Source organism: Erythrolamprus reginae, chromosome 7 (assembly GCF_031021105.1).
Source record: "Erythrolamprus reginae isolate rEryReg1 chromosome 7, rEryReg1.hap1, whole genome shotgun sequence".
Taxonomy (NCBI): Eukaryota; Metazoa; Chordata; class Lepidosauria; order Squamata; family Dipsadidae; genus Erythrolamprus; species Erythrolamprus reginae.
In genome coordinates, this window is record NC_091956.1 from 84,603,872 (window position 1) to 84,616,919 (window position 13,048).

The window sequence follows — 13,048 nt, forward strand, 5'->3', positions numbered from 1 at the left end:
ACCTGACTCAGTAGTGTCAACCCCTAACCCCCAACATTTCTCCCTTAGATTCTCCACGATTGACCTCTCCAGGTTCCTTAGAGGTCAGTAAGGGGCGTGCATAAGTGCACCAGTGTGCCTTCCGTCCCCTGTCCAATTGTCTCTCCTTATCTCATTTATCTTTGCTTCCTTTCAAATATGTTCACCTATACTTTTATATCTTTTCTTCTATTCTTTTCTTTACTTATATTATTACATATCTTTCTCTTCAATGTGTATTATGTATTGGACTAACTAACTAAATAAATAAACAAACAAACAAACAAACATATAAGTATAAAGTAGAGATAGAAAAGATAAAAAAGACATTAGGACAGGAACGGTAGGCACATAGGTGCACTTATGCACGCCCCTTACCAACCTCTTAGAAAAGGGGAGAGGTCGGATGTAGATAAGGTAAGGTTGAAGGTTTTGGGGTTGGGGGAAGCAACAACAGAGTCCGGTAGTGAATTCCAGGCGGTGACCCCTCTATTGCTGAAATCGTATTTTCTGCAGTCTAGTTTGGAGCGATTTACATTTAGTTTGTATCTATTGCATGCTCTTGTGTTGTTGTTGTTAAAGGTGAAGTCGTCGCTAACAGGGAGTACATTGTGATTTTATGAACAACAGTTAAATCAGTTCAGAGGCAGCGTAGCTGTAAGATGGATGGTAGTTTTTATTTTTTAAGTTGCTGTTTTCTCTACAATCTGGATTCAAATAATGTTTCAGAAAACCAGCTGTTTCATGCTATTGCTGCATCCTTTGTCTTTGTGTGATGCTAAAAACAACAGCAGCCACAAGGCTAAGTTTCTTCTTGGGAATCACTGTAGGGGCTATTTATAGTGGTGCAATAAAACACTTCAGATATTTGTATACATGTGTAAGTATTGATCTTTCTCTTTTGTCTAATACTTTACACTCTAGGTGGCTTTCATTACTTTAAACATTATACAGCCATCTACTGGGAAAATATACAATTGTACTATCACTTTTTCTTCCTTAGAATTCATCTAAATAGAGTTGAGAATATCTGATATAAAACCTAGGTCCCTTCTTTGGAAAAAAAAAATCTTAAGCATCATAACTATATCTCCTTTATCTTCTCTACTATATCTCTATATCTTTTTCTGCTATTCTCTCATAGTTATATTTCACTCCTTTATTTTCTCCTCTATTCCCCCTTTAATACATTCTACCTGATTATATCCTCTATAACCCTCATTGTGTATTATTGTGTATTGGACAAAACAAACAAACAAACATAAGTAAATGAGCCGGGGTGATACAATGGTTAGAGTTCAGCACTACTTCAGCCAAGTGCTAGCTGTAATTCAGCAATTCAGATCTCCCCGTTTATTTTATTTATTCATTCATTTTATTAATTGGACTTATATGCAGCCCCTCTCCATGGACTCGGGGCGGCTTACAACATTTTAGTAAAAATACAGTAAGTAAAACATTTTATCTAGGCCAATTAATAGGATAGTAACTTTAAAAAATTTCTTAAAACTAAACATTTAAAATCAAAAAGTTGCACACATACTATCACACCAAATACATTCATTGGACAGCAATGGTTGACCCCAAGCCTGGTGACATAAATAATAATAATAATAATAATAATAATAATTATTATTATTATTATTATTATTATTATTATTATTATTATTACCCTTCATGCCATCGGAGCAGAATATCTCTGGGACCGCTTTCTGCCACACGAATCCCAGTGACTGGTTAGGTCCCACAGATTTGGCTTTCTCCGGGTCCCGGTGATTAAACAATGTCGTTTGGTGGGACCCAGGGGAAGAGCCTTCTCTGTGGCGGCCCCGACCCCCTGGAACCAGCTCCCCCCAGAGATTAGAATTGCCCCCACCCTCCTCGCCTTTCGTAAGCTCCTTAAAACCCACCTCTGCCGTCAGGCATGGGGGAACTGAGACATCTCCCCTTGCCTACGTAGTTTTATGTATGGTATGTTTGTGTGTATGCTTTTTAAATAATGGGGTTTTTAGACTTTTTAATGTTTAATTGTTATTTTAGACTTTTAATATTAGATTTGTTATCGTATATTGTTTTATCACTGCTGTGAGCGGCCCCGAGTCTGCAGAGAGGGGCAGCATACAAATAATAATAATATTATTATTATTATTATTATTATTATTATTATTAATTAGATTTGTATGCCGCCCTCTCCGAGGACTCGGAGCAGCATAAATATGTTTTCAAATTCTTACAGAAGGTGGGGGCAAGTGCGAATCTCTGGGGGGAGTTGATTCCAGAGGGCTGGGCCCCCCACAAAGAAGGCTCTTCCCCTAGCTGGCATTGTCTGGTCGACAGGACCCTAAGGAGACCAACTCTGTGGGACCTAACCAGACACTGTGATTCTTACGGCAGAAGGCGGTCTCGGAGATAATCTGGTCCTATGCCATGTAGGGCATGAATACAACCAAGTTTCTGCAAACTGTTTTTAGTATTGGATTATTGTTATATGCTGTTTCATTATTGCTGTTAGCTGCCCCGAGTCTCTGGAGAAGGGCGGCATACAAATCCAATAAATAAATAAATGAATGGATGAATGAATGAATGGATGGATGGATGGATGGATGGATGAATGAATGAATGAAACTAAACTTTTCCCTCCATAGAGTCTCCATAACACCCTTCAAGCTGCTTGCCTAACATTTCAAAAGAGCAATAAAGGGCAAAAACAAGAACAGGCCCCCACCACCACCACCCAAGGCCTCCAGTTTTGGAATGAAAACCCAGGATTCTAGGGGTTTCTCCCCCTGTTGTTCTATAAATCAAGATCAAATAAACCTTTGGAGCTTAAGGGCGTATTTAAAATGCATGTTGAGAGCATAGGTGACTCCACTCACCAAATGGCTGTCAGGAGAGGCACAAATAATCCACTTACCAGAAGGGACCGCAGCCCTTTTCCCTGGATACTTCCGACTACCCTGGGGAGATATTTTTTTTCTTTTTTTTCCCGTGAAGCCTAAAGGCAGCACTGCAAATAGATCCGCTGCTAGGGGCTAATGCCTTCGAACATGACAGCTCCCTATTTATTTTTTCATTTAAAAGAATCATTAAAAAATAATCAGATGGGATAGGGTGCCTAAATAGCTACCCAGGGAGGGTTGTGCAGGCCTGCTGGTGCTTGAAAGCAACGTGACGCCGTTTCATTTTCGCTGGCTTGTTTAATCTTTTATACCTATTATAAAATTGAGTAGAGTAAGAGTAATCATAATAAGAGCAAACCCATTGCAAACGTCTTAGATTTGTCTGGGTTTAACGATCTGCATTGCAAGATTCTTGCTTTCAGGGAGTTTAATGTTTGCGCGTATTAAAGGTTTCTCCGTCTTGGATGGAAACAGCAGCGAGGTCTCGCGATTTCTGCCCATCAATTTTTAATCATAGCTCTCCTCCTTTCCACCACTGATTGAGTTCCCTACCGCAGCTAATGGCACGTCTTGTAATATTCATCCATGTAAAATATGTATAGGGATGCCATTTCTGATTTTTCAAAGGGAGCGCTCGCGTAAGGGGCGAGGGGGGAAATGTCTTTCAAACTAGGGCAAATTTGTTACACGTTTGATCACCGGGCTAATCAGAACATACAGGGGAAAGAGACAAGGTGGGTATAACCACCCGGATGGCATTTTGCCACCTGCCTCAAACGTAAAGCCAAAGGAAGCCCAGGATGTAAATTCCATTTGACTTCGGTGGGAATGGGGTTGAGTATCTAAACGCATGCCCTCTGGCTGGAATACATTCAAAGCTGACATGCCTTAAGAAAGTCAACAGGTCAAACTACTAGAGGTGAATGAATTTTTAAACAATGGGCATCTTGACAGCCATGATTTAATATCTCCAAGTAATTATCATTCTTTATGAAATGGTTCCAGCTTTTGTTGCCAGGAATTAAACAGATAGTATATTGTGACTGTGGTGGTGATGGAGCCGCAGCCAATCTCTTTCTTTCTTTCTTTCTTTCTTTCTTTCTTTCTTTCTTTCTTTCCTTCTTTCCTTTCTTCCTTCCTTCCTTCCTTCTTTCCTTCCCTCCCTCCTTCCCTTCCTTCTGTTATCCTCTACTACATTCCCTTATTGATACCATTACTATCATTATATTATTTCATTATTTCTATGTACATTGAGAGCTTCTGCATCAGAGTAAATCCCTTGTATGTCCAATCATAGAACATAGAAACATAGAAGTCTGACGGCAGAAAAAGACCTCATGGTCTATCTAGTCTGCCCTTATACTATTTTCTGTATTTTATCTTAGGATGGATATATGTTTATCCCACGCATGTTTAAATTCAGTTCCTGTGGATTTATCTACCACATCTGCTGGAAGTTTGTTCCAAGGATCTACTACTCTTTCAGTAAAATAATATTTTCTCATGTTGCTTTTGATCCAACTAACTTCAGATTGTGCCCCTTTGTTCTTGTGTTCACTTTCCTATTAAAAACACTTCCCTCCTGGACCTTATTTAACCCTTTAATATATTTAAATGTTTCGATCATGTCCCCCCTACTTGACCAAGTATTCTATTCTATACTATTCTATTCTATTCACATTTCCACTTTATGTATGGTCTGCATGAGATGTATAATTGTTTTTATGTTAAGGGTTTTAAACTGTTTTTTAAATAATAATAATAATGTATTAGATTTGTATGCCGCTCCTCTCCGAAGACTCGGTGCGGCTCACAACAATAATAAAACAATATTACAATGAAACAAATCTAATATTAAAAATATATAAAACCCCATCATTTAAAACCATGCAGCACACACATACCAAATATGAAATATAAAAGCGTGGGGGAGGTGTCTCAGTTCCCCCATGCCTGGTGATACAGGTGGGTCTTAAGTAATTTGCGAAAGGCAAGGAGGATCGGGGCAGCCCTAATCTCTGGGGGGAGTTGATTCCAGAGGGCCGGGGCCGCTACAAAAAAGGCTCTTCCCCTAAGTCCCACGACATTGTCTAGTCGACGGGACCTGGAGAAGGCCGACTCTGTGGGACATTCCTACTGATGACAACTCAACCCATGCCCACATTTTAAGCCAAAATGTGCCTAATAATAATAATAATAATAATAATAATAATAATAATAATAATAATTTATTAGATTTGTATGCCACCCCTCTCCGAAGAGGGGCGGCATACAAACAAATATTGCAAACAAATCTCCCAGTGGAGAGTTGGGAGGGTGTGAAATGTTTACTCCTTCCTGGGGGGGGGGGGGGGCAGAAAATAATTGAGAATCACAGTACTTAAGGCAGGACAAGATTTAATGCCAATAATTTTTTAAAAGTTCCTTTTACCTCTTGCTAATTATCAGAAATAGCTTTCCTATGCTGTACCATTTTGATAGACAGTTGACTTATCAGAAAAGGTTGTTGTTGTTGTTATCATTATTATTATTTTCATATCTTCCATACCTGTTGGCTGGCATTTTCCTCCGCTGTATCCTGGGCAGCATTTCCATTCTAGCGACGTAACTATCATATGTTTGATCCTGTAAACTTGGTGGGTCCTTGACTGGGAACTGCAAGGAGATTTGAAACGCAGATATTAGTGGAGGGTCAGGGTGAAGGGCCATGATATAGGATGATAGATCAGTAATAGGCCACAGGGGGATTAGTTTTGAAGTTTATTGATTGCCTCTTGTGGAAGACTACAAGCAAATGCTTTTTGACAGAATCAAGGCATGTCAAAGCTAATAATAATAAACATTTCAGGAGCACAAATGAATGAGGGAGGAGGCATTTACTTAAGTGTATATAGGATCATGGACTTTTTGAGGAACGTTTTCAGCGATGTCTGAGAAACAGAAAAAAGTCCCAAGAAAAAGTAAGAAATTGTAGAGCAATAAAATGATACGCTCATGAACCATGGAAGTGGTATTTTCTTAGAGACTTTTTAATATTAGATTTGTGATACATTGTTTTTATTACTGTTGTGAGACGCCCCGAGTCTGCGGAGAGGGGCGGCATACAAATCTAATAGATAGATAGATAGATAGATAGATAGATAGATAGATAGATAGATAGATAGATAGATAGATAGATAGATAGATAGATAGATAGATAGATAGATAGATTAGATAGATAGATAGATAGATAGATAGATAGATAGATAGATAGATAGATAGATAGATAGATAGATAGATAAGATAGATAGATAGATAGATAAGATAGATAGATAGATAGATAGATAAGATAGATAGATAGATAGATAAGATAGATAGATAGATAGATAGATAGATAGATAGATAGATAGATAGATAGATAGATAGATAGATAGATAGATAGATAGATAGATCACTCACACAAACCTGAATGCTTTTCCCCTCTCAATGCTCAGAAGTAAACAAGATCTCCAAAAATAATCCTAGGGACGGAGGGCCAAAACAAAAAAGGCCCTTTTTCTGATCACTTCTGATCACTTTCTGATCACTTCTGATCAAAAATGCCCTGTTTCTTAAAACACAGAGATCTAGTCATCACAAGAATGTTAAAAAAAAAAAGGCATCCAACTCTTAGACCTAAATAACAACTCCGGATTTTGGTATCGTTTACAAAATTGCAAACTTAGTGTTTTGATAAATTGTCTATACCAGGGGTGTTGATTTCATTGATGGCTGTAACAGGGTTGTGTTTCACACACATACACACACACACATACACACAAACACAAACACACACTAGAATAGAATTCTTTACTGGACAAAGAATTTGTCAGTGGTGCATATACTTTCAGTGGACATAAAAGAAAAGACACACTTGTCAAGAATCAGGAGGTACAACATTTAATGATTGTCATAGGGTACAAATAAGCAATCAGGAAACAATCAATATTAATATAAATTGTAAGGATACCATTATAGCACATTTACAAAAATAGCTTGCCATACAGAGAAGAGGATACATTAAAAAGCAAATTATATCAAATGTAATCTTATTTATAGCCCTTACACTTGAGATTCCTATTTGAATTTTCATTGCTTACACTGAAGGCAAGGGGGGCAGTAAGCTAAGAGCAAAACTGAATAAATATCCAATTTTTTCCCCCAGAAGTTAAAATTATGCCTTGCGTTTCAGCATAACCATGAATAAGATGCAAGGCAAATGTGTGTAATTAAGATCATGAAGTCTGGTTCCGAAATACTCATGTCCACTCAACGTTTCTGCTCAAGTGAATCCCTAGGAACCTTTTTGGGTTGCTGGAGTAACATCTAATTAGTGGGGAGATTTTCACAACCAAATTGGCTTCTGGGATTTGCTCACATTTACATCTTCTTTCTTATCATTGCGATCTTCTCGGGATGATTTTGGATTTTGCAGTCATGCGAAAAACCTATGTATATTTGGCAGGATATTTGGTCTCTACTCTGAAAATAAGGATTCCATCATGACAAGGTTCTAGATAGTATGGATGAATCTAAATATACTCCGGGCAATGAACAAAGAACAGTGATACCTCGCCTTGCGAACTTAATTCGTTCCATGACCAGGTTCGTAAGTAGAAAAGTTCGTAAGACAAAGCATATATAAAAAAATTATATTGAATTATATAAAAATTCAAAAAAAATTAAAAAATCAATTTAAAAAATTCCCAAAAAAAGATGGTGGTACCCTGGACTGGTCCTGACCAAATTGGGTCAGTGACATCATCATGACATAACCAGCGAATTGCTACTAGTTCTGGTAAACCAGTCTGAACTGGGAGGAACCCACCCCTGGGGTAGAGTCAAAGGGGGAATTAGCCTGGAATCAAAATGTACCCACATGCAGTTTTACTTCTCAAATTCCATTATTATTATTATTATTATTATTATTATTATTATTATTATTATTATTATTATTTATTATATTTGTATGCCACCCCTCTCCGTAGACTTGGGGCGGCTCACAACAATTAACTCTTATTTAGCGCCAATTTAGCACTGACTATTAGTTCACTGCATTCATGTGTCTAGGCAGGAGCAATAGCTCAGCTTAACTGGAACTTAATGCATGATCCTGATTCCTTGCTGCCCACAAAAGCTTTTTATGCTACATAGCAAAGAAACACTCAGTGTTATATTTCTTTATAAGAAGGCACCATAAGGATTCCTGGGATAAATGTCTATTTCTCCTCCCTTACAAAATAACAACAAAGAAAATATGGTAAGAGTGGTATAGAGGAAACGAAACTCACCATTTGCCTTCTAGTCATGGATAAATGCCTTTTGTGCAGAAAGTAAATTGTGTAAATACCCATAAAATATTCCTAAAATTCTTAACCTGCTTATTGTACTCCACGTTGCCTAGACCTTTGGTGGAGAGAAAAGGTGAATCCTATACATTGCTGTATTCATGATTTTCTTTTTTAATATCCTATTTTTCTGGAGGGTATGGAATCTGTTTATTTAATAGGTTGCTTTTCTTTGTCTCCCGTCGAATTTGTATCTTGTAAGTGAACAAGGGGACACAATCTGAGGCTAGTTGGGGGAAAAGATCAAAAGCAACAAGAGAAAATATTATTTTACTGAAAGAGTAGTAGATCCTTGGAACAAACTTCCAGCAGACGTGGTTGGTCAATCCACAGTCACTGAATATTAAACATGCCTGGGATAAACATAGATCCACCCTAAGATAAAATACAGGAAATAGTATAAGGGCAGACTAGGTGGAACAGGAGGTCTTTTTCTGCCGTCAATCTTCTATGTTTCTATGTAAGAATATAAACAACCATTGTGAAACAAATTATTGTGTGGCGAATGGAGAAAATGCTAATATTGGCTAAAGGAAGAACGTTATGAATACCAGGCACACTTTTGATGCTAATACTCATGTCCTCAATACACTTCAGCGTTTCAGAAGGTTTTTCTTCCCTGATCATCATTTAAATCCCTTTCACATATAATTCAGTTATTTAAGAATAAGAAATGTGCTTTGGATTGCCATGGATTGTTAATCAATTGTCTTCAGCGCCTTATATGAATGCTTGAGCTAAAACTAAGGCTGCAGCCCGACCTGATGCAAAACAGAATCAGTTTGAGGAAAACAAGTCCATGCATATTTCAAATGCTGAATGACTGTGTAATTAAATTTGCTGTTGATCTTGGATGAAGGGTATTTCAGACACAGCAGCAGAGATATGAACGCTGAAAGGGTTTTGAGTTTTATAAAAGGAGATGGATTACATTTTTTTTTAAAAATGCTCCTAGAATTTAATCGTAATGTTATATATATATGCCAGCCTGCCATCTAGTGGGATTTGGACCAAACAGGTTTGAAGGTCCTGGGAAAAACAATTGGAGAATTGAAATACAGTGATACCTCGTCTTACAAACGCCTAATCATACAAACTTTTCAAGATACAAACCCGGGATTTAAGATTTTTTTGCCTCTTCTTACAAACTATTTTCATCTTACAAACCCACCACTGCCACTGGGCTGCCCCACCTCCAGACTTCCGTTGTCAGCGAAGCCCCCGTTTCTGTGCTGCTGGGATTCCCCTGAGGCTCCCCTCCATGGGAAACCCCACCTCCTGACTTCTGTGTTTTTGTGATGCTGCAGGGGAATCCCAGCAGCGCAAAAATGGGCGCTTCGCTGGCAACGGAAGTCTGGAGGTGGGGTTTCCCAGCGAGGGGAGCCTCAGTGAAATCGCAGCATCGCAAGAACACAAAAGCCCAGAGGTGGGGTTTCACAAGGAGAGGAGCCTCAGGGGAATCTCAGCCGTGCAAAAATGGGCGCTTCAGCTAGCAAAAGGGGTGAATTTTGGGCTTGCACGCATTAATCGCTTTTCCATTGATTCCTCTGGGAAACATTGTTTCGTCTTACAAACTTTTCACCTTAAGAACCTCGTCCCGGAGCCAATTAAGTTTGTAAGACAAGGTATCACTGTAAATCTTTCCCAAACTAGTTTCCTAATGTTAGAGTAAGGGAAGCTGAATGAAAACGCTGCTCCTTTTAATAGGATTGAGAATTACCAAATGCTTGGGTAAGGATGGAAAATAACCATCCGTTTCGACTTCAGGAAACTCTACAAGCAGATTATTTTTATGAGATTGAGATCTTTAAAATCTAGCATGCAATCTAATAAAATATTGACAATAATTTTACAGTTTCAACTTGACTATAAATCACCTTTTATGTAATAGTTTACAAAATTAAATTGTCTTTTTTTAATTCAATAATTGGAAAGTTAAATGGTAATTGTTTCCCCCCAAAGTCTGTAAATTGCAACTACGTATTTAAGTTTATTTCTTCATTTTTTCTTAAGTCTCTTCTTTCTCACATGCTTTAGATTTATCTTTTAATGTGTGAGAATTTAACCACCATCACCCAAAAAAACCCTTTAATGTAATTTAATGCAATTTAATCTATTTGATTTCTTTTATCTCCATCCAATAGTTAACTGTTTAATAAGCTCACCAATGCTGGATGGGAGGCCACCAGGAGCTCTAGGACGAGCCATGAAAGTAAGTACAGTGGTACCTCTACTTATGAACTTAATTCGTTCAGGTTCTTAAGTAGAAATGTTTGTAAGAAGAAGCAATTTTTACCATAGGAATCAATGTAAACGCAAATAAGGCGTGCGATTGGGGAAACCACAGGGAGGGTGGAGGCCCTGTTTCCTCCCAGGAGATTCCTAGAGAGGCCCCACAGAGGCTTCTTCCCACCTTTTCCGGCCCTGTTTCCTCCCAGGAGATTCCTAAAGAGGCCCCACAGAGGCTTCTTCCCACCTTTTCCGGCCCTGTTTCCTCCCAGGAGATTCCTAGAGAGGCCCCACAGAGGCTTCTTCCCACCTTTTCCGGCCCTGTTTCCTCCCAGGAGATTCCTAGAGAGGCCCCACGGAGGCTTCTCCCTGCCTTTTCCGGTTACAGTTTCGGAGGCTCGGGTTTGTAAGTGGAAAATAATGCTTGAGAAGAGGCAAAAAATCTTCAACACCCGGTTCTTATCTATAAAAGTTCGGAAGTAGAGGCATTCGTAGGTAGAGGTACCACTGTATTTATCCAAGAGGACCTTTCTGTTTTAATAGCTTCCAAATCAGAAGACAGTCTCCTTTGAGAGTTTGTTGAGAGTTGTGGGGGAAATTTAGGCAATGCAAAAGCTGATCACTAAGCTTCCTCAGTGAATAATGAAAGCATATTATTATTATTATTATTATTATTTATTAGATTTGTATGCCGCCCCTCTCCGTAGACTCAAGGCGGCTTGGTTATATGAATAACCAAGTTGACAATTCATATCTGTATTCACGAAGATCAGCTAAAAAGCATCCTGAACCATGAGTTGACAATATGTAGCCTGGGTACCACAAATAACCAAGACAGCAAATATTATATCGCTTCTGAACACAGGAGAGGTGAATGCCCCCCCCCCCTGTTCTGTTTAGACCTGGTGATATTTACAAGCTTTCTTAGTCCAAAAAAGCTTGTCAGTTTAGATTACGGAATAAGAGCTGGATGAAAAATAAATGAAATTCTGAGGAGCTACAAAACTCATTGACTATGGATGCCTGCAAAATCTCATTGTATTTGTCAACCAGCCATTCCAAAACCAAGACACACACAGTCTTGCCTTAGTGAAGGAGGCACAAAAGAGGCTGTTGTCTACTGTTGTCCTACTATCGCAGCACCATTGAGAGTGTCTTGACATACGGCATTCTAGCTTGGGATGGGAACAGCTCTGTAGCGAACAAAAAAGCTCTACAGAGAATTATTAAAACTGCCCAGAACATCATTGGGCTCCAGCTACCCGCCCTGGATGACATCTTCACATCTCGCTGTTCTACGAAGATGCAAACATAGAAACATAGAAACATACAAACATAGAAGACTGACGGCAGAAAAAGACCTCATGGTCCATCTAGTCTGCCCTTATACTATTTCCTGTATTTTATCTTAGGATGGATCTATGTTTATCCCAGGCATGTTTCAATTCAGTTACTGTGGATTTATCTACCACATCTGCTGGAAGTTTGTTCCAAGGATCTACTACTCTTTCAGTAAAATAATATTTTCTCATGTTGCTTTTGATCTTTCCCCCAACTAACTTCAGATTGTGTCCCCTTGTTCTTGTGTTCACTTTCCTATTAAAAACACTTCCCTCCTGGACCTTATTTAACCCTTTAATATATTTAAATGTTTCGATCATGTCCCCCCTTTTCCTTCTGTCCTCCAGACTATACAGATTGAGTTCATTAAGTCTTTCCTGATATGTTTTATGCTTAAGACCTTCGACCATTCTTGTAGCCCGTCTTTGGACCCCTTCAATTTTGTCAATATCTTTTTGTAGGTGAGGTCTCCAGAACTGAACACAGTATTCCAAATGTGGTCTCACCAGCATTCTATATAGCGGGATCATAATCTCCCTCTTCCTGCTTGTTATACCTCTAGCTATGCAGCCAAGCATCCTACTTGCTTTCCCTACCGCCTGACTGCACTGTTCACCCATTTTGAGACTGTCAGAAATCACTACCCCTAAATCCTTTTCTTTTGAAGTATTTGCTAACACAGAACTGCCAATACAATACTCAGATTGAGGATTCCTTTTCCCCAAGTGCATTATTTGACATTTGGAAACATTAAACTGCAGTTTCCATTGCTTTGACCATTTATCTAGTAAAGCTAAATCATTTACCATATTACAGACGCCTCCAGGAATATCAACCCTATTGCACACTTTAGAGTGTGCAAACCATTCTCAAAGACTCTTCTCATCCTGCTTGCAATCTTTTTGAACTGTTGCCTTCTGGCAGAAGATACAGAACAACTAGAACTCGGACCACACGTTTCCTGAATAGTTTTTATCCCAGAGCTATACTCGCACTTAACAACGAACTAAAGGGTCACCATCAGACAATATTACTCAGTTTGTCATGTAGATGGTTGGGGAATTTGTAGTGGGTGGGACATTTATTCTATTTTTTATTCTATTTTTAAATTTACCTATTCTGATTTTATGTATGGTGGGACTGGTCTCTGGGTGTCACACGACTTTCGTTGCCAATGACAATTCGTTGTTTTGA

General features: G+C 38.7%; 1 protein-coding gene across 1 annotated transcript in view; it reads right to left on the reverse strand.

The window, feature by feature from the left end:
• MMRN1 (multimerin 1) overlaps nucleotides 1-13,048 on the reverse strand; it is a 59,440-nt gene that overhangs the window by 35,922 nt on the left and 10,470 nt on the right. The window contains 1 exon segment of the mRNA XM_070758011.1: nucleotides 5,467-5,573. Within this exon segment, the coding sequence (XP_070614112.1) occupies nucleotides 5,467-5,573 (107 nt within the window).